The sequence below is a fragment of the Peromyscus leucopus genome, chromosome 5 (assembly GCF_004664715.2).
Source record: "Peromyscus leucopus breed LL Stock chromosome 5, UCI_PerLeu_2.1, whole genome shotgun sequence".
Lineage (NCBI taxonomy): Eukaryota > Metazoa > Chordata > Mammalia > Rodentia > Cricetidae > Peromyscus > Peromyscus leucopus.
In genome coordinates this window covers 87,367,694-87,394,598 of record NC_051067.1, presented here as the reverse complement: position 1 = coordinate 87,394,598, position 26,905 = coordinate 87,367,694, and the positions used below count along the sequence as shown (strand labels likewise).

General features: G+C 46.0%; 1 protein-coding gene across 2 annotated transcripts in view; it reads left to right on the top strand.

Annotated features, from left to right (window-relative positions):
• The window catches only part of Tbc1d9 (TBC1 domain family member 9), a 105,757-nt gene that overhangs the window by 29,662 nt on the left and 49,190 nt on the right, over nucleotides 1-26,905 (top strand). The window contains exons 1-2 of one of the 2 annotated variants that reach the window (XM_028881788.2): nucleotides 13,912-14,142; nucleotides 20,005-20,115. In XM_028881788.2, the coding sequence (XP_028737621.1) occupies nucleotides 14,007-14,142; nucleotides 20,005-20,115 (247 nt within the window). In that variant the 5' untranslated portion in view covers nucleotides 13,912-14,006. Of the gene's footprint in view, nucleotides 1-13,911; nucleotides 14,143-20,004; nucleotides 20,116-26,905 lie in introns of those variants that run through there. The other variant, XM_028881789.2, reaches the window with a different exon arrangement.

The following is a 26,905-nucleotide window of genomic DNA, read 5'->3' as shown; positions in this document are numbered from 1 at the left end:
AGTAAATGCTGTTTTTAAAAATCTGCTCTAATTTTACCCCCCAAGAAAGATAATCTAGAACAGAGGTTCTCAACCTGTGGGTCATGACCATGGGGGTGAAATGACCCTTTCACAAGAGCCACCTAAGACCATTGAAAACACAGAGATTTACATTGTGATTCATAACTGTAGCAAAATTACAGTTATGAAGTAGCAATGAAATAATTTTATGGTTGGAGTCAGCACAACGTGAGGACCTGTATTACAGAGTCACAGCATTAGGAAGGCTGAGAACCACTGGTCTACAGCGTATGAAATCCCTCTGTGTAGAAGGTTATCTGATCTCCCCACAGCCTTGGGAGATAGGTAGGGAAGATGGATTTCCCTCATCTAGCAACAGAAACCTATGGCTCAGGCTACATGACATTCTGGAGCACCAGTAGTGAGCAGAAAAGTGAGACTTGACATCCTCTGATTTCTTTGCCCCTCTGGAGGGCCCTTTATAGTCACAGTGTACATGATTTTCCACAAGGAAATACAATAATACAACTCTATAAATGTCTTCTTTGGATTGTTGGGTACTCTCCCAAATTCAAGATAAACAAGTTAGTTATTTGAGGGAGTTCCCTAGTGATCTTGGAAGTTATTTCTAATTATTTTTTGGTAAATTTCTAATTGTTTGGTTTGTTCATTGTGAAAGTGTTCAATCACGATTGTTGGTGCTTACTCTCTGAACCACCCTGAGGGATGCTAAGGAGGCTTGAGACCTGGGGATAGACCGTATGTGGGACTCTGGCCCATTTTCCTCGGGTTCTTTCAAAGGGCCAGCAAAGAAGACTAGGCAGCCTCAGACCTTCACAAAAAGGGAACCGTCCACCCTTGTGTAAACTTTCCAGGAACTTGCACCATGAAAAGCAAAGATCAGGCAGATGTCTTTGAGTCACTGCTTGATGCTCATGCTGATGAAAAAAATGCTGTACTTAAGTATATACAAGCAAAGCATGTATGCAGGCTAACGTTGGGAAGTAACATACTGTCAATTCCCTAGAATTTGTCACATGCACTGAAGTTAAAAGGTGTAAAAATGGCATCTAAAGCAACAGGGACTAAACAGCTTTCATATGCAGTAGAGTCCTCAGCAGAGCCCGGACACCTGCGTCACGTCAGAGCACACCTAGGAAGTGAAAGGATTTAAGCGCACCCCAAGGCTCCCTGAAGCTGCCATGAGGTTGAGGGTCAGACTCCTTGTCAGTGTTTCCCAGAGCATCACTGGGCAGCTGTGGCAAAGGACTTAGAAAATGAAGGGGTAGGTGAACGTGGAGTACAATGGCTTGCCTGTCTGGCCCGTCAGAGCCATATTTTGCTGCAGCCAGGGGAATTCCCGAGAGGGCAGACACCTGTCTCCCAGTCACACATCTTCAGGCCACCATGAGCGATGGAAAGAACCTGACTTCTGATCTGTCTAGATGTAGAGGCTTTGTCCCTCACCAGGCCGAGGGGGAGTTTGGGAGTGAGCAAGTGCTAGGGTATGGTGCCTAATGCTCTTGCCCATGCTCAGCCGAAGGCGAATGCTTGTTGTGACCACTCTATGCTCTAACCTGCTAGACCTAAGTGGGATATGATCACAGGGGCAAAGGAGAGTCATGTTTAAAAGGACAGATGATAGCTCAGTGGTCTGCCTTAGTCATTTGTGTAGTAGCTGACGAATAAGCAGCCCACACAGTCTGTTTGAAGAAGCATCTTGAATTCGAAACAAAAACAAAAAACAATGTGTGGTGGCACATGCCTGTAATCCTGGTACCGAGAATAGGGAGGCAGCAGCCTGGAGAGGCCAAGGTCAGCCTGGGCTGCACAGGGAGACCATCTCTCAAAGAAGCAAAGCGAAACCGCCAAGGCATCCATTTGGTTTGTGTTTTCCCTTTTCATCTCTGTCTCTATCACTTTCCCTTTCAACACTAAAAGACAGAAAGTTGGGCTCACGCTTCTGCCTGCATCATCTGCATCAGGGGACATTTTTGATCCTCTGCAGAGTCAGAGCCTTTATTCAGGGTGCTGTAATCACCCGAGGAAGAACAGAGACCCTTCTGCTTATCCAGTGAGGACATCGGTTGAAAAACAATGGCATAGAAGGAATTCTTGAATACAATCGTTTATGATGATGATGACGACAATGATGATGATGAGGATGAAAATGATGACGGTGATGATGATGAGGATGAAAATGATGATGATGATGATGATGATGACGACAATGATGATGTATGGTTTTATTGTTTGGTTGGTTTTTTTAGGACAGAGTTTCTTTGTGTGGCCTTGACTGTCCTGGAACTTGCTCTGTAGATCAGGTTGGCCTCGAACTCACAGAGATTCACCAGCTTCTCTGCCTCCTGAGTGCTGGGATTAAAGGCATGTGCCACCATTGCCTAGCATACAATTATCTTTTTAAAAATGTGGTACAGGCCGGGCAGTGGTGGCACACGCCTTTAATCCTAGCACTTGGGAGGCAGAGGCAGGCGGATCTCTGTGAGTTCGAGGCCAGCCTGGTCTCCAAAGAGAGTTCCAGGAAAGGCGCAAAGCTACACAGAGAAACCCTGTCTCGAAAAACCAAAAAAAAAAAAAAAAAAAAAAAAAAAATGTGGTACAGTATTTATTTTTATATGATCCCATCTCTGTTTGCATTGCTATGTTTCATTAAATCCCAGAGTAGACTGAGACCAAGTGTTGAATGCCCATTCTTCTCTAGACCTAGTTCATGTGAAAATGCTTTCAAAGATCAAAGTGTACTGTATATAGTACAGCCCGCCCTTGCCATCCACGGGCTGCAGTCAACCATGGGACTTCACATGGAAAATGTTGAGGAAAAGAACATTTCTGTACTAAACATGGCATACATTTCCTCTTAGAAGTGTTACCTAAACGATGATGTAGAACAGCTACTTATGTAGCATTGAACCATATTCGGTACTGGAAAAACATGTTTTAAAGCACCCTGTGGAAAGAGGTCCACAGTGAGGTCAGCACTGCACCATGAGGGAAGAGGTCCACAGTGAGGTCAGCACTGCACCGTGAGGGAAGAGGTCCACAGTGAGGTCACAGTGCTGCACCGTGAGGGAAGAGGTCCACAGTGAGGTCAGCGCTGCACCGTGAGGGAAGAGGTCCACAGTGAGGTCAGTGCTGCACCGTGAGGGAAGAGGTCCACAGTGAGGTCACAGTGCTGCACCGTGAGGGAGGAGGTCCACAGTGAGGTCAGCACTGCACCATGAGGAAAGAGGTCCACAGTGAGGTCAGTGCTGCACCGTGAGGGAAGAGGTCCACAGTGAGGTCAGCACTGCACCATGAGGGAGGAGGTCCACAGTGAGGTCACAGTGCTGCACCGTGAGGGAGGAGGTCCACAGTGAGGTCACAGTGCTGCACCGTGAGGGAAGAGGTCCACAGTGAGGTCACAGTGCTGCACCATGAGGGACACCGTGAGGGAGGAGGTCCACAGTGAGGTCAGTGCTGCACCGTGAGGGAGGAGGTCCACAGTGAGGTCAGTGCTGCACCGTGAGGGAGGAGGTCCACAGTGAGGTCACAGTGCTGCACTGTGAGGGAGGAGGTCCACAGTGAGGTCAGCACTGCACCGTGAGGGAAGAGGTCCACAGTGAGGTCAGCACTGCACCGTGAGGGAAGAGGTCCACAGTGAGGTCACAGTGCTGCACCGTGAGGGAGGAGGTCCACAGTGAGGTCACAGTGCTGCACCGTGAGGGAGGAGGTCCACAGTGAGGTCAGTGCTGCACCGTGAGGGAAGAGGTCCACAGTGAGGTCACAGTGCTGCACCGTGAGGGAGGAGGTCCACAGTGAGGTCAGCACTGCACCGTGAGGGAGGAGGTCCACAGTGAGGTCACACTGCTGCACCGGTGGCTTTGGGGACCTTTGGTGTGCTCTAGGTTATTTGTGTGGATGTTTGTGTGCAGTTTTCTCCATGAGATCAAAAAGTTTAGGGTTGAAGATGTAATTTGAGGTCTGAAAACAGTAGTAAAGTAAAATTTATTAAATTTTAAATTCCTCGTTAATTGCTCCACCTTTCCTTTTGCTCACCCTCCCCCAGCCAAGGAGACACACAGTGGGTGACAGTTGCCACCGTCACAACCATTGCTGAAAAATTTCTGTGTGTCTGTGTGGCAGGTTTACAGCAAGCAGCATGGGCAAACAACATTCTCTTGGAAGTGATTTTGAAAAGAAATGCTTCTCCTCCCTAGCCCATCCCTTTCACTGTAACCAGTGACCCTGAGTTAGAAACGGTGTGTGTGTTCCAGAATAACTGACATGGTGTTTCTAGGCCAAGCTGGGCGACTTCTTAGGAAATCTCACTTGGGTCCGACATGTTCCCCGAGGAACCCAAGTGCATGTACAGGTCACTTTCAGATGCCGAAGAGCAGCGATGGTGCCCTGGACACCCTTGTCAGATGAGGGTGGAGGCGCTCCCAGCTCTGCACCTCTGCGGGTTTTCTTGCTGGGTTTACCACGTTGGTTGGTGCCGCGGTCTTCTTCCAGCTCCACTTTCTGTGTTGAAGCTCAGTGTGGACCTTAGAGATTCCTTCCACAACCATCACAAAATGAGACTTCTCTGTGAAACATCCCTCCACTTGAGGCTACCCAGAGCTGGGATTTTTCCTGGGAGGGAACTCAGGTGCGGCATGACTCCTCCTCATCAGGGCAAGCTGCTTCTGTCTCCCTCCCTGTAAATAGTATGCTTAGTTTAATTACACTTGTGTAGAATATTTTAATGCAAAGCTGAAAAGCATACTACTAAATTGTGGTTAATGCTGGGCACCTTGAGCAACACTTGGCTGTTGTACTGTAAAAGGGGCGTGTACTCAAAAGCTCCTGGAACCACAGGGGTTAGTCGGGGTTTATTTGGTCTCTGAGTAGCACTAAAGAGAAACTCATTCAAGTTATCTTGAATCCAATTACCTGGGTTTGGTTGCTAGGATACCTGGACTGGGAGCCAGACCTGGAACACCAAAGCGACCAAGGGAGCCAGCTGGGCGGAAGTGGCTATCTAATCTCGCCCTCTGGTTCTCCAGGACGCCATATGATCCCCTGATGGCTGGCATCCTCAGTGCCTGCTTCCTGTCTTCAGCATCTGCTCTATGTGACCTGCCTTGCAGCATTCTGTTTCATGCAGTCCTTTCTACATCTACTTCCTATAGCAACATGGCTTTTCTCTTCTGGTTTCTCAGCTCGCATCCCTGAGGGGGTGTGATGGGTGCCTTATCTCTTCCCTCGAGGCTACACACTAGTCCTGGGTTTACTCCAGTTGTATCCTGGTCTGCGGCAGGCTGAAGTGGCCTTTTCTGTATGATATGACACTCTGCCTTCCCAGGTCCGTCTCCATACAGTATTCTAGGGGTTGTCAGTTCTTGGAGTAGCCCATGGCCTACATAGAAAATAGTAGAAACCAATGTCAATGTCACTGTTGACAAACTCTTACAGGGGCTTCTTCATTACAGTGTTTGATAGTCTAGATTATTTCTCTATTACCTTGTTATTATGTACACGCTTTATAATCATAAGTAAGGATATTTATGAGAATTCTAACACTGTAACAATCTTTAAACTATAGCAGGGTAGATAACTTAGTGGGTGAAGTGCTTACCTCACAAATAACCCATGAGGACCAAGTTAATCCTCAGTCCCCACATAAAGTGCCAGGAGTGGGGCATGTACCCAGCACCGGGGAGGAGAGACCACAGGATCCCTGGGCCTCACTGCACAGCCAGTGTGTCTCATTGGTGAGCCCCAGGCCAGGGAGAGACCCTGTCTCAAAGGAGGTGGGTGATGCCCTTGAGGATGACACATGAGGTTGTCCTCTGCCTCCCACAAACATGCATACACATATGTGCATACACACCCCAAACTGATATTCACACACATATGAATAAAAATATGCATCACCCCAATGTCAAGAAAGGATGTGCTTTGGGGGTGAGGAGATTACTCAGTTGGCAAAGTGAGGACCTGAGTTCAGATCCCGAGCACCACATGAAAAGCTGGGCAGAGAAGTGCATGTCTGCAACCTCAGTGTCGGGAGGCAGAGACAGGAGGTCCCCTGGGGCTTGCCATCCCATCTGTCAGGAACCATGGACTCCAAACACAGTGAAGGACTCAGTCTCAAAAAGTGAGGTTGAGGGTGATAGAAGACACCTTCTGGACGCCACATTTGAATGCATGGCCATGCACACAAGTGCACACACAGACACAGGCACACAGACGCAGGCGCGCACACACACACACACACACACACACACACACACACACACACACACACACCTGGAAGACTTGTTTCTTCCGCATCAGTGAAGGCAGCCATCAGCCACAGTTTACTGTGCACCCTTCTGACGTTTCCGAAGCTGATGTAAGCACAGACAACTCTCTCTTTCTTATGTATAGAAGTCCAAAGACCTCACGTGAGTGACTGACTACACAGTGGTGGGAATGCTGCAATCCAGGTGACTCATTCAAGTTTTATAGCTTGTAAGGCTTAGATGAACAAAGCAGAAAACACCAGCTCCCATGACTGGGAAGCAGCACAGGGCTGTGCGGATGGATCTGCACTTGGACCTGCACACAACAGGGAAAGAGAAGAGAAGCAGTTCTAGAATGCAAGGTCAGCTCCTTTTCCACTGTGTGCTTTCCGGGTTGGTATCAAATACTCACCGGCGTTTTCATGTAATATAGAGCCCAGGATAGGTTCAAACTGTGTAGCTGAGGATAACCCTGACCTTTGCTCCCCTCCTGCCCTGCTTCCCCACATGCTAGGATTACGGGCATGTGCTGCACACACTGTCGGGTGCCCAGTTTATGAGATGCTGGCACTGAATTCAGGGTTCCCTGGATGCTAGGCAAAACTCCATTATCTAGATGCATCTCCAGCTTCCTGGAGACATGATTGCCAATGGATGGTTATCAGCTAGGCAGTGGCAGTCATTCTAAACACAGCAGCCATGATGTGGCATGATCTCTCTTTGAGGGACAGTGTTACTATTCGATTGGAAATAATTTTTTTAATTATTCAGTTTTCCCACTATAAAAGTACTGAATGAACATTTGAGACTTTTTTCAATTTAGTGTGTGTGTGTGTGTGTGTGTGTGTGTGTGTGTGTGTGTGCAGTTCCCTGTGAAGGGCAGAAGAAGAAATTGGATCCCCTGAAGTTTGAGTCACGGACAGTTCTGAGCTTTCCAGTGTGGGTGCTGGGACAGAATTTGGGTCCTCTGTCATGTCTCTGGCCCCTGAGAAATCTTTAGAAATTCAGATTCAAGAAAACTTTAAAATTTTTATCTCACTCCCTAATGTTAATATTTATATCTGCTTTTGTAATCTTTAACTGATATGTACTTTTCAACATAAGGGATCATTTTTTGACAAATTAGGTCATACAAAACATGTTAGTTTTAGGTTTTTATTTTTGCTTTTTTTTTTTTTTTTTTCAAATAACATAGTAGGTGCATTTCACCATGCCGTTAACCAGCTGTTTGGAGCTGTGATTTTAAATGTCTCGGTATTGATATCTAGATACACTATGATTTATTTAGACACTAGGAGTTGTCATAGAAGTGTAAATTCCAGTTCAGCACTACTCTGCTTCATAACAGTTCATTATGCGAAGCAGTGGTGGTGCACACATTTAGTCCCAGCACTCAGGAGGCAGAGGCAGGTGGATCTGGTCTACAGAGCAAGTTCTAGGACATCCAGAGCTACACAGAGAAACCCTGTCTCCAAACACCAATGATAATAATAATCATAACATTTCACTGTGGAGGTGTTGTTCTCTAGATAGACACTGTCATACATTCAGAGATGGAAGTTGAATTGAATTAGGAGAAAGTTTGGAGCCGTGGCTCTTATAAATGTCAAGCCTGTGAGAGTCAGGGTCGGGGAGCAGGAGCTCCATGAGCATCCAGGAAGAATTGGCCTCCCCCCTTAAAAGGAGGGTGATGCTCAGCACCAGGAGCTCCCCTCCTCCCTGTTTCAGAGCTGACCTTGGCTGGCCCAGTGGTCAGTGTCAGGTTTCCAGATCTACCTGTAAACAAGATTAGAATTAGAGTGCTTTCCTGCTGTGCAGAGGGAAGCAGCTGTAAATTTAACTGAAGGGCAGCTGGCCCTCACTGCCACCAGCTTGTGCCTGTGGTGCCTTTTATCTGACTTCAGTCCCATCATCCCATAGGTCTGGGTGGCAGCAGAATTGATCCCAGCTGAAAATCAGAGGCTAGCTAGCTAGTGTGTGGGATGAGATCACCAACTGGGGTCAGGGCTGCTTCCTGGGTGAACTGTCTGGTCAGAGGCACTTGTACGCTGTTTTAATGTCCTGATGGTGCCATCTTGAAAATCACTCTCTCTCTCTCTCTCTCTCTCTCTCTCTCTCTCTCTCTCTCTCTCTCTCTCTCTGTGTGTGTGTGTGTGTGTGTGTGTGTGTGTGTGTGTGTGTGTGTGTTCTCGAGCACACACATGTGGTGTATGTTGCCAGGAATTGATGTCCAGCATCTTCCACCATGGCTCTCCTCTCTAGTTTTTGAGACAAGGTTGTTGTTGGTTGTTTTTGCTCTTGGGGGGCTGCTACCCAACTCCCAAATCATGACACGGAGGCTTATTCTTAATTATAAATACTCGGCCTTAGCTTGGCTTATTTCTTGCCAGCTTTTATTAACCTTAAATTATCCCATCTACCTTTTGTCTCTGGGCCTTTTCCTGTTTCTTACTTCTGTAATCTTACTTTCACTCTTACTCCATGGCTGGCTCTGCGGCTGGGTGGCTGGGTGGCTGGGTGACTGGGTGGTTGGCCCCTACCATCCTCCTCTCCTGCTCTCTTGTTCTTTCTTCTTTTTCCTCCCAGATTTCTCCTTCTACTTATTCTCTCTGCCTGCCAGCCCTGTCTATCCTTTCTCCTGCCTTGCTATTGGCCGTTCAGCTCTTTATTAGACCATCAGGTGTTTTAGACAGGCAAAGTAACACAGCTTCACAGAGTTAAACAAGTGCAACATAAAAGAATGCAACATGTCTTTGCATCATTAAACAAATGTTCCAGAACATAAACAAATGTAACACATCTTAAAATAATATTCTACAACACAAGGTCTCTTACTGGAACTAGCTGGTTTGGCTAGACTGTCTGGCCAGCAAGCCCTCTGGATCTTTCCATCTCTGCTTCCCCAGCTCTGACATTATAGGCACTGGCTGGCTTTTCACACAGGCGCTTCAGGTCTAGCAAGGGGCCTCTTGCTAGCACCAAATACCTTATTGACTGAGCCGTCTCTCTGGCTGCAGCACCCACACTGTGGTTTGTGTGCTGGGCCCTGCAAATGATACAGCAGTCAGGCACATCCAACCATTTGACAATGGGACAACATTGTCATCTATGAAGTTCGTGAAGAATACGGTATGTTACAACAAGAGAGAAGGGAAACTCTAGTAATATCGTAAGTAAGCTTATGGTTTTATGTTGGGCCACTCCCATAGCTATCCTCAGCTGCATTCAGGATGAAGGCTGGGCAGGCCTCACTAGTCCTGAGTGGGTTTGCACTGATATGTATTTCAGTGGTATCTCTAAGCCACTGCCCCAGAGGGAAGGCAAAAAGTCATTCCAGCTGCTCTCCCTTTATGCAAGAGAGTGAGGCATGTGTGACTTTAAAAGGACGCCCTTCTGGGCAAACTGGAACAGCTCTTGGAAGACTTGGCCTTCAGGTCTTGTTCCTGGGAGCCTAGAGCAGCACACACTAATTGGCTGTCTCCCAAAGGCTCTGCAGATAAAACCCTCTCAGAGAGCAGCCTCCTGCTCTGTTTGTTTAGTCAGAAGTGCTTTCTCTTTGGAGGCAGGGAACAGACCTTCTGCCTTCTCTCCTGCAAGTTCGTTTGCTGTGTGCTTCCAGAAGCACAAGGGTCACAGACGCTGAGACGCAGCCTGGCGGAGCAGGTACTCCACCTGCTCTGGCTCTGTCTTCTGCCTCTTTACGTCTGCTTCCCTCTTTGCAAGATGAGGTAAGGGACCCTGGGGACCACCTGATACACTAGATCAGGTTCTCACCTCTCTGAAAAACGTGCCCCGTGGGAATCAATGCCCAGTGGAAAAAAAAGCCTCCTTTCTCCTCCATTCATGTGTTCTTGCCTTCATCTGAGAGATTGTTTTGGCTCTTATTTTCATTTGCATTGTGAGAAGATATTTTCTCAAACTGAAAGCTGTTACAGAACTGAAGGCAATTTCTAAAAACTATACGTGTGATTCTATTAAGCAGACTCCTGAGAAAAGGACTGCCCTACAACCTTCTTTCCTTCATTTGGTGCCACCTGTCTGCCTATTATTATGACTACTTTTGAGACAGTATCCCACTATGTAGTCCAGGCTTACCTCAAGCTGAGGATCCTCTTGCAGGGTCCTTCTGTGTGCAGGATGCAGGCATGCACCACCACACTTGGCTAGGCTAGTGCTATTCAAAAGACAGGTCTTTGAACTGTGTCTTACTATCTTGCCCCCAGTTGTGAATAGACACTTGAGATTAAACATCTAGAAATTTAGAGCAATTTATCTGTTGAATTTGACAATAAAGCATGGTTGCTTGCTTTTATGTCCTTTTTTTACTGTTGCATTTTGTAAAAGTCTACAGTAGATTGGAAACTGCCTTAGTTACTTTTCTATTGCTGTGACAAAACACCATGACCAAGACAACCTGTAGAAGAGAGAGGTGACCGGGAACTTCCATTTCAGTAAGTGAGTCTGTGAGCGACCGTTGTCATAACAAGGAACATGGCAGCAGGCGGGCAGGCAGGGTGCTGGAGCAGTGGCTCTCATATCCTGAGATACAAGCACAAGGTCGAGAGAGCTAGCTGGGAATGGCGGGGAATGGCGTGGGCTTTTGAAACCTCTAAGCCTGCCCCCAGTGACACACCTCCTCCAACAAGGCCACACCTCCGAATCCTGCCCAAAGAGTTCAGCCAACCGGGGACCAGGTATTCAAACATACAAGCCTATGGGGCCATTTTCATTTAGACCACCACAGAAACTAAAAATCACACACACACACACACACTCACACACACACACACACACACGCACACACACACACACACACACACACACACACACACACACACTGATTCGTAGCCACAACCAGTTTGGAGAGCACTGGTATACCTAACAGAGTCAGTAAGGTGTTTATAATGCCACTAAACTTTGGAGTACTTCTCTCCACCAAGAGCAGATTGGTCCCTGTGTGCGTGTGTGGTACAACCACCTCTTTCCCTTAAGACCATCATGTTAGAGCCACAGCTAGGGTGATGTCATGGGAAGCAGCTGTTGAAGTGAGAAGAGCTGTAGAGGGTTCCTGTACACTGGCATGTTGCTTTTCTCAGGAGATCTTGGAGGAGTGGGACTATACATGGTATCTAGGGCAATAAAACTGCTCAGACTTTCCTGTACTGAAGGTAGAACCCTAGTTTTGAGGCTGGCTTCACACTTTCCCATAATCTTTTCATTCTTTCCTTTGTGGTGAGTAATACCCAAACTTGAGAAGAACTAATGATGCTTGTAGGTTATGAAGCAGAGAAAAACAGAGTGCCCCCATTTCTTGCCTCAGCCACCCCACAACAAGACCTCCTCTGAGTCTGTCTTATCACCTCTACACAGAGGACAGCCATTGCCTGCGCCCCTTTTATGTGGTGTACACTGTTGCTGGTCACTTTGACCTACAGCGCCTCCCTGTCATTCATGGTGACTCCACAACCCCACGTGCAAGCATAGTCAGGGCTGTCGACCCTCACCTGGCAAGCGCAGTGTCCTGGCAGCTGAACACTTCACCGTTGCCCCGATGGCACCCGAGGCCAGGAAGCCGTGCAACATACAGTGTCTGTGTGTTGAGGGCAAGCCTGTCAGCAAGCTAGTTGAAGTCTGAAGGCTTCTGCTGCTGTTTTATTTTGGCACCAACTGCTCTCGCCACCAGGCTAAACTGCCAAATCAGACAAGGAAGGCTCGTCTTCTCCCTGAGATTCTCTGCTTTTGATAAATCTCCAATTAATGCTGACATTAGAGAAATTGATTTCTTCAGATGTTTGAATACCCCCTCTTTGAAGGCCAAAGGAGTTTCTGGCCTTCCTATGTCCCAGTCTCCTTTGACTGTGTGATCTTTGGTTTTTAATTATTTAAGGCAGACTTGTTAAAGCCCATTCTGCTAAGAACTGGTATGAGGATGAGGAAGTTTGGAAGCAGCTCTTGGCTCCTGCTAATGCCCATGAGAAAGCTTGATAGTTCTTCTTTAGTTTTGGACACCAACCTATTAGCCAGTGTCATGTTCTGAACATGATTTGGGAATTTCAAAAGAACTCACGGCATCTCAGAAGAAAACAATATTTAAAGTGTTTTTTTAATTGGCAAACAATGTGCTAATTCCTGTAGTAGTGTAAAGTGAAAGGTAGTTGGCAGAGCCCAGAAAAGGGATTAATCAGTTGCCAGGAGACTTGGGGGTGGGTCACTGGGTGTTGACCTAGGAAGAGTACTGGAATAAAGTAGTACCCATAAGCTGGGTAACCTTGTAGATAGTGGGAGGTAGAGAAATAGACCAGGAAGGAGGCAACAAATCAAAGAAAGGACATTTCAGATCACATGACAAACTGGGCACCACCTTGAAGACATAAAAACAATCGCAAGCATGGGAACCTTGCTGAAAGGAATGGAAAACTGACCACGTGGGATATCTGTCAGGAGCAGGCTTCCTGTCTTTGCTTAATTACTTCCTGTGCCATATCATGTTGCCAGCATAAGTGCTAAGATGTTCTGGGGGTGTTCATTTACATCTAGGGAGCAACAGCCAGAATAAGGTACAAGCTGGTGACCTCCAGAAACCTTCCACTACCCCAGATAAGAAGACAGACATGGAGTGATTCTTGGGGCTGTATACACCAATCCAAAATGTTGTATTTACATGCAAGATACACGAAGAAGGAAGCCTGCATGTTGCAGAATATTATTTTAACTATGTAAAGATGTGTTACATTCGTTTCTGCTGCATTTGGTTAATTATGTAAAGATTTTTGCATTTGTTTACCTTGCCTGCCTAAGGCACCTGATTGGTCTAATAAAGAGCTGAATGGCCAATAGCTCAGCAGGAGAGGGATAGATGGGGCTGGTGGGCAGAGAGAATAAGTAGGAAGTGAAATCTAGGCTTGAGAGAGAAGAAGAACAAAGAGAACAAAGGAGAAAGAGCGAAGCACACCCGGGACCAGAAGCCAGGCAGCTGCCAGCCAGCCATGGAGACAGCAGGAAAGTCAGACATACAGAATGAAAGAAAGGCCATGAGGCAAAACATAGATAAAGAGAAACAGGTTAAGTTATAAAAGCTGGCAAGAAACGAGCCTAAGCTAAGGCTGAGTGTTCATAGCTAAGAAGTCTCCATGTCATGATTTGGGAGCTGTGGCCCAAAAGAAAAAGTCTGGTACCCCTGATCACTTCCGCAATGTCAGCACAGGAGGAATGCAGATTACACACTGAAGGAACAGGCCAGCCGACTTGGCTGCTGAATAACCAGAGAAATACAAATTGAAACACACAGCGTGAAGATGCCATTTTTTACCCTCTGGATGTCTTGTAGAACTAAATGTTGGAAGTTTCATGGGGAAACAGACACTATCAGGTTCTTGGATAGACTGCAGAGCAGCTTTAAGAGTAGTTCTGTACTGTCTACTAAGGTTCTGGGTTGCACTGACTCTAGTACCCAGCAAATCCATTCTAAAGAAATGTGCTCATGTGCCTAAGGATTTATTATCCAAAGTATAATTGCATGGGTATTATTGTAAAAAACAAAAAAGGGAGGAGTAAAATCAAATGCCCTTTACTAGGAAAATGAATGTAACAGCACGGTTATGTAGTGAAATATTGCGTGTATAAAGTAAATTAGTCAACATTATTAGCAGATTTACAAATTTTTGTACCAAGTAAATTGTTAGCGTTGCCTACCTTCCCTGTTGTTGGTTCTTTAGCCTTGAACTCACCACATATCCAAGGATGAACTTCCCATCCTCTTACCTCCACCTCCTGAGGCCTGGGATTCAGACGTGTGACACCATCCTGGTTTCTGCCGTTGTGAGGAGTGAATCCATGAGGGCACACTTATCAGCTGAGCAGCATCCCCAGCCCCAGGGTATCTACTTTTTTTTTAATCATGGATGTAAATTACAAAGCACATCTGTGTTAACACATGTACACACACATGGGTCAATCCAAGTTATATAAGGGTCTGGAGAAAGAGCTGGGGATATAGGCCCAGAAAAGCACCTTGTGTGTGCTCCATCGCCTTCCTTTGAAGACACAAACCCAAAGCAGATGAGAAAGAATGTCAAAAGCACCTGGAATGGTCCATGTAGTTTCCAAGTTCTTAATACTTTCCTACGACTCTTCATATTTCATTAAACAATAGTCTGTCACACCTTCAGCCACCCTTTAGGGTGGGCGCTATTTTACTTTCTGTGCTTGGAAGTAGGCACATGAAGGAAATACATGGCCAGGACATGAGCCAAGACTGAGACCACTTCCCTTCCAATTGTCACAGGCTCATCTCAGAAGAAAGAGACGGGGGGAGCATGGGGGGGGGGAGGGCATCAGATCCTTTCCAGCTTTGTGTGAGGTCACCTGAGGCCATTCACAAATACATGGATGGATGTCGTGAGCACCTTCCTATGATCCGCACACCCTCCTGATACATCCCTGCCGTTCCCCACACTATAGACCATGCACTGTAGCAGGAATCTTCAAAGTTCTTGCCAATTCCTCAGCTGGTCCTGTTTCCTCAGACTGGAGGCCTCTGAGTCCTCATCCAGAATGGGTCTCAGCTGAATTACTGCTCAAAAGCCTGAAGCTTAACCAGCCACATGCTTAACCAGCCAAAATGCCTCTAGTTTCTGGTCCTCACGCCTTATATATCTTTTTGCTTTCTACCACCACTCCCTGGGATTAAAGGCTGGCTTTCTGGGATTAAAGGCGTGTGTCACCATGCTTGGCTATTTCCAATGTGGCCTTGAACTCACAGGGATTTCTATCTCTGGAATGCTAAGATTAAAGGTGTGAGTGCCACCATTTTCTAGCCTTTGTATCCTAGTGGCTGTCTGTTCTCTGACCCAAGATAAATTTATTAGAGTACACAATATTTTGGTGAACACAATACCACCACAATGCACTATGTGTTCCAGATGTAGACCAGTGTTCCAGATGCAGAGGGTGACCGTGTACTACACCCCCCTCCCCTGTCACCTCAACCAAGGGGAAAGCTTCGGCACATCACTTTCCCAGAGTTTTCTGAGTCTCCTTGAAAATAGACGTTCTGCTTGGTAAGATGTTCCTGAGCCGAAGTAGAAGGAAGATCAGACAATAGTTATTTTGAGGGCCATAATTTGGTTTCCTTATCTCAGGCGATCAAAGATTGTTTAACACCAGAAATAGCTGGCTAGGGCAGCTGTTCCAACACTGCTTTGTGTGGGAGATGATGACGGAGCAGTGTTGTGACAGCTACTCCAGAGCTTGGCGAGAAGGCTTCTAAGAAAACCCGATTGTTGCTTCGTTTCCCTCGCTATCGGTTCCTCCATCCTTCTCTTCCTCTTTCCCACTCCTGCCTCTGTCACTCCTCTGCTCAGATCAGATCATCTTTTAACATTCTAAATGAACAGAGGGTAGATACAGGAGCCTTGACTTGTATCAATCAGGCTTAGACAGCACTAGAATAATTTATCTAGACTTAAAAAATACATAGCTTATTTCTCTATCAAACACATGCTGAGGATTTACTGGCTTCCAATCAAAGTGCAAAACCTGTGGTCGCTGCAAAATCAGTTTTTCCTGGCTGTCAAGGAACTCCCCGTGAGGAGGGCAAGAGAGATGCAAGGCAAGATGTAGAGATATTTCAAATAAATGCAGTCAGTGCTGTGGGAACAGGACTGAGAGTCAAGTTAGAAAGAGGGATCATTAAATAATTAGGGGTCTATAATTCAAGATGGTGAGTCAAAAGTGGACAGCAATGTTCCAAATAGGATGAAAACCTGGTCCGTGTTGGTTCTGGAGAGATGGCTCAGTGGTTACCATCACACACTACTCTTACAGAGGACCTGAGTTCAGGTCCCAGCACCCACATCATGTGGCTCACAACCTCCTGTAACTCCAGCTCCAGGAAAGCTGACACTTTCTTCTGACCTGTAGACATCTGCACTCTAATGCACACACAGACACATACACATAATAAATATGATTTTTTAAAATCTGGTCCCTGTGACCAAAGTATAAAAATGCCTGGGAATCTGGTTAATACTGAAAGTATGGATTTATTGACTTGAGTGGCCAACAGCATAGCTCAGTTTGCAATATTCTATGGTGATATTTTATTTGTACTAAAATGTGATTTGTATGTTAATAAATAAAGTTGCCAAGAGGTCAGAGCAATAGCTAAGAGCTAAAAACCTTACCCTTCACTGTCGCGGTGGTCCTATCTCTCCGAAAAAGAGCTACTTCCTGTATGTCTGTCTTTTTATAGTGTTTCTGTTCTGCCTTCTCATTGGTTGTAAACCACATGACCTCCTAGTCACTGCCTGTCTGTACAGACTTCCAAGTCTTCTGTGGTTGGTATTGAGATTAAAGGCGTGTGTCTCCAATGCTGGCTGTATCCTTGAACACACAGAGATCTACCTAGCTCTGCCTACCAAGTGCTGGGATTAAAGGCATGCACCACCACCGCCCAGTTTCTGCTATAGATTGCTAATAGCACTGACCCCCGGGCAACTTTATTTATTAACATACAAATCACATTTTAGTACAAATAAAATATCACCATAATATTCTGTTCGAATATCTACTCCTTTGAATTTTCATACAAAAAAAAAGGATTTAAATTTCTAATGTAATAGGATATCCCGATATTATACTGCTTTTATAAACTATTTCAACATGGACCCTGTGATACGAATTTGTATCCATGTATTTTTATGTTATCTATTTATTAGTTTTTTTTTTTTCTAATTCATGGTGGAAGTTGGTGGTGCTGGTGTGCAGGCAGACTGAGAGTATATGAGCTGGCAGTTCTAGTCTAGAACCCTGGCTCTGAGGTTCTACAGACTGAGAGTATATGAGCTGGAAGTTTTAGTCTAGAACCCCACTCTGGGTTCTACAGACTGAGAGTATGTGAGCTGGAAGTTCTAGTCTAGAACCCCACTCTGGGTTCTACAGACTGAGAGTATGTGAGCTGGAGGTTCTAGTCTAGAACCCCATCCTGGGTTCTACAGACTGAGAGTAGATGAGCTGGAAGTTCCAGTCTAGAACCCCTGCTCTGGGTTCTACAGACTGAGAGTATGTGAGCTGGAAGTTCTAGTCTACCACTCTGGGGTTCTACTTTAAGCAGTTGCATTTTCTGTGTCTCTGATTGACACCTGGCACTCTAATTAAACTTGTGACATTCGAGATGATTTTAGTTGGTGCCATTGAAGTGACTGAGATATGTGGATTGAGTTGAGCTTTTCCAGAAGTTTTCTTTCTTTTTTTCTTTTGGTTTTTCGAGACAGGGTTTCTCTGCGTAGTTTTGCGCCTTTCCTAGAGCTCACTTGGTAGCCCAGGCTGGCCTCGAACTCACAGCGATCTGCCTGGCTCTGTCTCCCAAGTGCTGGGATTAAAGGCATGCGCCACCACCGCCCGGCTCAGAAGTTTTCTTTTTGTTTTACAGAATACAAAATTTTAGGGACCCAACAAGGATGGAGAAACTGAGTCAGGGAGGCAGGATCTGGGAAGTGAGGAGTGAAGCACTCCAGACTCGGGCTGCCAGCGCGCACTGCTCTTGGCCTGCCCGCGGGAGGGTGTCTGTCGATAGAGATGCTCAGTAGGCATTAGACACTCAGTAGGCATTAGGCACTCAGTAGGCATCAGACACAATGCTGACCCTTGCCTCCAGCTCCCTAACTTCACCTGGTCTACATCCCTGAGAACAGACACTCTCGAGTTGCAGGAGGCCGGGCATTATATCTTCTTTGGACCTAAGAAGAAAGTTGTGTTAGCAACACACAGTTGTTAACCATCCATCCAGACTCCCAGTGGGCGTCTCCTGGCCGTGTACGTGATTCTGGTTGGCGCTGGAGGAACACCACTCTTTTCAGCCAGCCTTACTTTCTGCCTCTCCTGTTGCTACACTTTCCCATGTGTGGGTAATGGAAATAATTAGATCTTCAGAAAATCTGGGTCACAATAAAGTGAACAAAAATGCATTCGTCAGTGGTGTTGTGTAGAAACCTAACCCAACCTCAGCAGGGTGCATGAATTTTAATTTCATTTTTTAAAGAGTTTTATCACATTTTATCTAGTTCAGAGAAAATGAATTTCCACTTTAGAAAACATTGGTTTTTTTTTTACTGTTGTTGTTCTCTGATCTGTTTGGGTCAGCTGATGATCAGTGTGGTTTGCAAGGAGTCTAAGTAGATGCTTTACCCTTGGACAGTGACCAAGGACAGGCATAGGACTTCCCTGTGGTCCACATTACTTAGGCTTCTTGATTAATAATTCTAGTTCAGGAAGACAGTGCTACAGCAGTTTACAACTGAGGAAACCAGAGCCATATAAAGCTAAGTGGCCTGCCCAGCTCCGTCAATGTGGCTGGAACCCATGCAGACCCGGCAGGCACTGAGCTTTGCAGCACAAGCTGATGAGTCCATAGCTCTTTCTAGTGTGCAGGCTGGCAGAGCCAAGTGGAGGTGGTCTGTGGAGTATCGTGTGTGCCAAGGTGCTTCTGGTCAGAAACAAACCCAAGACATTGTGGGAAAGTGTCACATCATGAGAGCCTAGTGATGTTTTCTGCTGAACACATAAGCTCTGCCTCAACAGAACTTCAGGGAGGCTTACCGGGGGCGCCCCTAAGCTTGGACCTTTACTGTATAAAGATATATCACTGTGATTGGTTTAATAAAAAGCTAAACAGCTGATAGCTAGGCAGGAGGAATAGGCAGGACTTCTGGACAGAGAGAGCTGTGGGAAGAAGAAAGGTGGAGTCACTAGACAGCCAGGGAGGAAGCAAGATGGGAAATACATGGTAAAGGTAACCGAGCCACATAAAAGAATGTAGATTAAAAGCCATGAGTTAATTTAAGTTATAAGAGCTAGTTAAAAACAAGCCTAAGCTAAGGCCAACCTTTCATAATTAATAGTCTCCATGTCATCTTTTGTGAACTGGTGGCCAAAAAAGACGATCCCATCTACACTGAGGCTCATTGAGGATATACACCCCAAAAGTTAGCCTTGTGCTACCAGGAATGTATGACCTGGCCCTCAGCCTTATTAATGATCATTCAGAGTTCTGAGCAGGCTCCCATGACCTCTAGCTGTAGTGAGGATGTCACAGATGGCCAAGAACTACTACATAGGAGACTCTGCTCACACCTGCCCACTCTGAAACAGTGACTTTCTGTCTTCCTCTGCAGGTGCCCTGGGGACTCTTGCACCCTCAGGATTTGTCTACATAGTAGAAAGTTAGTAGTTTGAGCTGAGTTTTTTCAAGACAAAAGAAAAGTTTGGCAGATTAAAATACAGGCAGAGCATCCTGACACACAAGTCAGTTAGATAATTATACCTGGTTCCTGTGGCTTTGTCCAGTTACTCAGTCAGAGGTGTCTTTCAAAGCCCGAGGGGGCGGGGCATAGCATGTACCAGGCATAAAGATGGTGAGAGGAAAGACTCCAGAGTGTGAGTATTTATGGCCTTTCCTATTATTAACAGCACCCGTGAAAAGCACCATATGCCAGGGACTGTGCTAGGACACGAGCTTCATGTGGTTATAAAGCCTTCCATTTGTCAGCTTCAGCTCCTCCTGGAGATTTTTGAAACAAGTAACATGGGGCCAGCATCCTGTATGACAAAAGTGTTGTCAAGGTGTCCTGCAATGGGAAGAGTGGCCCTCAGGAGATCCAGCTGGAGGGCCAAGCTCACACTGGTGATTTGGGGTTCTGGCATGGAAATCCTGACCTGTTTCCCACTTCTCCATCTTCAGGCCTCCTGGTGGGTACCCTGGATGTAGTATTGGACTCCAGCGCCCGCGTCGCACCTTACCGAATCCTGTACCAGACTCCAGACTCCCTAGTCTATTGGACCATCGCCTGTGGTAAGTCCCAGGATTCCATGATGCACATGTTTACAGAAAAAAAAAAAAAAAAGCTTCCAAGTAGCAGCTTTGAAAGGAATGTGATTGCTGAATGCAATCTTGTGGGTTTGGGGTAGTGAACCTTGGTCACTTCAGGACCAAAGTGGTGGTGGCTTACCATGGTCAAATTTCTCACTCTGAAGTCTTGCTGGGATCATGCAGCCTCGATCTAGAGTGACGCTCTGTAGAAGGAACACACGGTTTGAGGGCCAGCCCACAAGGAAGGAGTAAAAAGTGCAGCCCAGCTGAGTTTCACTTCCTCAGCCACAAGTGTACACATCACATCTACTCACACTCCGGCTGGAACTTCTCAAATGGGCCTCACTAGCTGCAAGGGAAGCTGGGAAAGAGAGGAACATGGCGGGTACTTAGCAGTGCTTACCCGGTGATCCTTCATGTATCAGCCCAGTAGCTCCTGTGAGTGTGATTTTTTTTATCTCTTCATGATAGTGTCTATGATGTGCTGTGCTTAGAACAGTAGCAAGCAACCCTGCTATTGTTGATGCTCACAGAATGGCCAAGACATTTACAGTCACTGTTCACTTGTGGCAAGTAAAAAAAGCCGGAGTGCCAGTTTACTGTTTGGTTTTATTACCTTGTTTTGTCCCTTTTAATTTTTTTTTTTCATTAATAGACTCTTTTTTTGAAACACATTTAAGTTTATAGGAAAATTGAACAGGTAGCTCAAAGACCTTCTACTCCATACACCTCCCACTCACAGTCCCACTATTATTAACATCTTCCTACAGTCAGTGAACTGGTATTGACAGACTAATAAAAGGCCACAGCTTGCTCAGAATTCCCTAAATCTTCCCAGAGTTTTGTTTTGTTTTGTTTTGTTTTCTGTTCTGAGATCCTACCAGTAAACCATATTATCTTGTCGTAGCCTCTTAGGTTTCTTTCAGCTGTGGAAGTTTCCCAGGAAGCCTTGCTTGGAATGGCCTTGGCAGTTCTGAAGGATAGGTTCATGGTGCATTGTAGGATTGCTCCTCTATTGGATTGTTTGTTTCTTATCTATTGGGTACTGGGGATTGAACCCAGAGCTTCACACCAACACATACCAACACTTCAACAGGAAGCCAGGGGGAGTGTCTTGTGGGTTGTGCTGGTCTCTGCTTGGTAAGGTTGGAAAACAGTCTAGAATAATGTTAAATCTGACACCGAAGCCTGAAGGGTACACTTCGAAACAAAAGACAGGGCTGAGGAGATAGCTTGACAGGTAAAATGCTTCTTAGGACCCGAAATTCACCCCAGAATCCCCATAAGAAATCTGCTGTGATGTGCACACTTGTAATGACAGCACTTGGGGACGGACAGGCAGGCAGACCTCTGAGGGTCACTTCCTTTTTGGCTGCTGAAGACAAGTGAGAGGCCCTGGTGAACAGTCCCCAAGTAACAACACTTGGGTTTGTCCCCTGGCTTTCACAGGCATGCACACACGCACTTCCTTATACATGAATATGTGCACACACTTGAGCACGCGCACACACACGGAAGACAGTAAAGATCACGGAGAGCCATTGTGACCCTTGACTTTAGTGGAACCCAGCCTCCTCACTCACCTGCAGCAGTTCGTTTCTTGGGTCCTGGATGCTTTAGGGATCCCGTGGAGTCAGGAGTGCTCAGGGCTTAGATCTCACGGCGGCCTGCAGGCTCCTAGGTCAGGTTTCAGTGACGTGAGCACTGCCTTGTGCCTCTGACTCTTCTGTGTGTCAGTCGTACCCTTTCCTGCTCATTGTCTGACATCAGTGCTCTTCAGTTGGCTTCTGGGCCATGGCCGTTCCACAGAGCAGCTCTTCATGAACACTCAACGTGGGGTGGAACCTGGTTCCACAAAGCTTAGTTGTTCACTATTTACCTCCTGAACCAAGGTGAACGAACAGCCGGCTATAATTGCTGGCGGCATAATTTATACCCCCAAAAAGATGCACCTTCATTTTTCTTTTAAATAGTGCCTGTCAGAACTCGTGACCTCATTGTAGTAAACCCAGGATGGCTTCATCTTTTATGTGTATTGATTACCCATAGAGAAAGCCCAGAATTTCCTCACAGAAGACTCCAAGGAAGTGACAGCCATTACAAAGCCCCATCCACTCATTAATTACTTTTCTTAACTATTTTCACTTTGTTCCAACTTGTGTTTGAAACCCAACTTACTAATATTTAAAACAGAAGCTCCTACCACACAAGCATTTCTTCAATATGCTGACCTTTCTGCTTATGATTTTAATGTTAAACTGCAAAGTTGGTAATTGGTAGGAAAAATATGTCCCAGGCTTTTAAGAGTATGTGTATTTTACACATTTTTGTAAGCAAAACTTCAAGAGAAAATTGGATTCACTTCCTTGGAAGCCATAAGATAGCAAAGCCTTGTCCTACATGATGTTGTAAGTTATCCATGAGAGTGAACTGAACTGAGAGCATTGAGCATCCATATCTGCCATTTATGTCTTTGACATGGACCACTCTGTAGATCAACGGGACTCTGAACTGTGAATCCCAGGTGTACAATTTGCCTTAGATTTGAGACATGGAAAACCAGGCAAGAGGAGCTTTCTGGGCCTGTGGATGAGTGTAACTTACTGATAAAGTGGTAATAACGACGAGTCCTGGATCAGTGTCAGCTGCATTGTTTGATGGACACCCCACCTCTCACAACCCTGAACAGAGCCTTGGATTGGCTGCCCAGTGTTCAGTCTGACACTTCTTTGCCCACCCGGAATCTCATGAACCATTTGGCTTCAGAACTGACAGGTCCACTGGCATCACCTTGTCAACCATCGTATTTAGGAGGTGAGGAGGGGCAGTGTTCTCATTCCCACTCAAAGCTGGCCATGTAGAGCTCTCATTCTCACGTCCTGTGCTCTGTTCCGGCACCATGTAAAGGGCACTGTGCTGGCTTCGTGATTCAACATTCTTTCAGTCAGTAGCTGTAAGACCCAGAGAGTAATTCAACATTGCTAATGATTCTGCTCCTGCTTTTTGCTACAGTAGACAAAAAAAGTCAGCTTGATTTTCCCTTCCACATGAGATAGACAATGTGGGAGTTGATAGGCATCTTTAGAATCATGGTTTCAGTCTGTGTGGTTCAAAGACTATTCTTTCATGTGTGCATATGCATATGTATGTGAATTTTCATGTGTGTGAGGGTGTGTATACATATGTAGGCATGAATGTGAGGGCTAGAAGACAATGCAAATTGTTGCTGTGGAATATTGCTTTAACTATGTAAAGATGTGTTACATTTGTTTATGCTGCATTCCTTTAATCAGGTAAAGATGTGTTGCTGTTTCACCTTGCCTTCCTAAGATACCTGATTGGTCTAATAAAAAGCTTAAAAGCCAATAAATAGGCAGGAGAGGGATAAGCATGGCTGGCAGGAGGAGAGAATGAGGAAGAAAGAAAGGGAGATGCCCAGGGACAGACAGCCAGGCAGCCACCAGACAGACAGACACAGAGTAGGACATACAGAATGAAAGAAAGGTAAAAAGCCCCGAGGCAAAACAGGGTGAAGAGAAACAGGTTAAAATAAGTTATGAGAGCTAGTGGGACAAGCCTAAGACAAGGCTGAGCATAGTGGGAGAAGCATAAGATAAGGCCGAGCACTCATAACTAATAATAAGTCTCCGTGTCATGATTTGGGAGCTGGTGGTGGCCCACAAGAAAGCCTGCTACAGACCATGACAACTCTTATAAAGGAAAACATTTAATTATGGGCTGGCTTACAGTTTCAAAGGTTTAGTCCATTATCATCATGGTGGCGTATAGGCAGACGTGGTGCTGGAGAAGGAGCTGAGAGTTCTCCTTGATCCCAAGGCAGCAGCAGAAGACTGTGACACTAGACCTAGCTTGAATATGTAAGACCTCAAAGCCGGTCTCCACAGTGACACACTTCCTCCAACAAGGCCACACATCCTCCAACCAGGTCACACCTCCTAATAGTGCCACTCCCTATAGGCCAAGCATTCAGAATCCATGGGGGCCATTCCTATTCAAACCACCACAGATGCCTTTGTTGATTTCCTTTTATTTGATTTATTCTCAACATTGTGTATTTGAAGACTAAACATGTCAGAGATCCATTCAGCTTGTTTCACATCTGAAAATACTACATTGTTTTTAACCCTTAGAAATTTTAGTGGACTTTGTTTTCTGGTGTGTTAAATTTTGTTTGTTTGTTTTAATTTATAGGCAAACATATTCTCTCTCAGTCTCTTCCTCTCCACCCTAACAGTGAGAAAATTTCAGGGCAGTGCTGTGGTCTCAGGACCAAAGCCCAACATGTATATTTGTCAGTACCACACAAGTGCTAGCCACCAAGTATCAATCCCCAGGGTTTTAAACCTTTGTTCTGAACCCTCAGAGGTCAGGCTGTGAGACTCTCTTAGCATTTCTTTCTTCTAGTTTCAAGAACACTCCACAGAGCTGCAGATACATTTTAAACTGATTGAGTTATCAGACCACAATAGTTCAGTGTTTTCCATCATCATCACACACAGCATTGAAAATTTGCCCAGGCACATGTGTGAAACCTATGACCGTGTCATGGGTGTGTGTGGAGATCAGAGGTCACCTTGTGGGAGTGGGTGTTTTCTTTCACCTTGTGGGTCCTAGGGGTTGGGTTCAGGTCATCAGGCTTGGCAGCACGTGGCTTTGCCTGCTGAGCCATCTCACTCGCACGCCCACAGTTCTTATTGAGATGGTCTTACTGTATAGTCCCGGCTGGCCTCAAACTCACAACGGTCCTCCTGCCTGAACCTCCTAAGTGTTGGGACTATAGGCACATGCTACCATACTCTACATCTGGCTTTAAACAGGGATCATGGGGGCATGGGTAGATACTTGTCAAGTTAACATGTGTGTGCACACTATTCCTACAGTGGGTGTGCGTGTGGTAGAGATGTACATACATGGCTCTGTGGATAAAGAAAATACTGAAAGCAGTCCTAAGCTGTGCAAGGCGAAGACAAATCTGCTCTGCCCTAAGTCTTAATCCATGAAAACCAAAGAATACTGAGGTTGAGCCGAGCCAGTGGGTTGGATCATGTAAGTGAAACAGGGAATCTAGACGTTGGACTGCAGAGATAGTTCAATAAAATGCTCACTGTAGAAGTCTGATGACGTGGATTTAATCCCCAGCATCCATGTGAAAAAAACTAGGTGTGGTAGCAAGTACCTGTAATCCTGGTGTCAGGAAGACAGTCAGGAGAACCCTGGCCTGTCATCATTGTTGAGTCCCACGACAGGTAGTGTTTACCTTCAGCTTGACAAGGTAGGCTCTAGAAGTACCTATCAAGGAGATGGCCTCTAGGTATGCTTGTGTGAACTGAGATGGGAGGACCCACTCCTGTGGGTGGCACCATTCCCTCGCTGAGACTCTGGACTGTGTAAATAGAGAGCAGGAACTGAGCCACAGTACTGCACTCCTCCCCTGCGTTTCAGACCGTTGATGGGACGCACCAGGTGCTACAAGTTCCTGTGGCCTTGACTTCTCTGCCATGCTTCTGTACCCTTGCCCTGTGGGGTACAATAAACCCTTCCTCCCTTAAGGTGATTTTATCAGAGTGTTTTATCACAGCAACAGGAAGAGAAACTGGGAAAGCCTCTTCCAGGCCAACAGGAGACCCTATCTCAAAACTAACAGAGAGGGTGTCAGATGAGTGCTGCCCAAGGCTGACTTCTCCCCTACCCCCCCCACACACCCCACACACATACATACCACACACACACACACACACACACACACACACACACACATCATAGTGTGATTTCTTGTAACTGGCAGAGTGTAGTAAGATGCCATTCAAGAAGCAGCTCTCTATTGCCGAGCCGCACCCAGCTCCTGGCACAGCCGTGAGAGTAAGACGAAGCACGTAAGAGGCAAAAGCAGAGGCTGGGAGCTGTGCAGAGCGGACGTGCAGAGGCTCTGCAGTCCTGTGCATCTCTCCGTGTGCCTCTTTTCTAAGGCTCAGTGCATCTGGTCATGCCAACAAGCACAGATGGAACTGCGGGATGGCGGGTACTTGGTTGGCACTCACTCTGCAAGGTGCCCTTGAGATCAGTAGCATCTCAGATCTCATGGGGTCAGTGACCTCGACAAAGAAGGGTTTGGGTTTGGGGTGAGAAATTCAGTTTGAAGAGATAACCAGAGTATGGGAGGCCCAAAGTTTTATTTTGAATTTTTTTTTAAATAATTCTAATTATTATTTGAATTTTTTACTGTAAAGGGTCAAAAATTCTGTGTCAAACTCCACAAATTCATTAGTTCCCTAAATACTCCAAATAATATAAATGCATTTTGCATTTGAAAGAATCCCCCCTTTCTCAGCTGTGCCAATAGACACGCTCCCTCGGGGTCTCCAGGGCTAGCCTGAGGGGGAGGAGATGCCATTGTTCATGTATTCATTCCTCCTGTAGAGAATTTGAGATGGGTATTAAAAACTATCTAAAGATAGCTGCCTAACTCATGGTGGCCAGATGGAGGGAGGGGCCAGGTTCACGAGTTCCAGGTATCGCCACACTGTTTGATACTGGCATCATATTACTCTCACGTGCGCCTGCCCCGGGCCCAGAGCCATGGAAAGCACCTACAATGCAGAAGATCTCTTCTTTAGGGCCTCACACGACTGCTCTGCTGAGAAATCTTTTCATTACCCTTTATGAGAGCATCATTTTTACAGTGTTATCTTTTTATTGCAGTCCTTGGGAATGAAGTGAGGCCCGCCTTGCACATGTTAGCTGAGCACCTGCT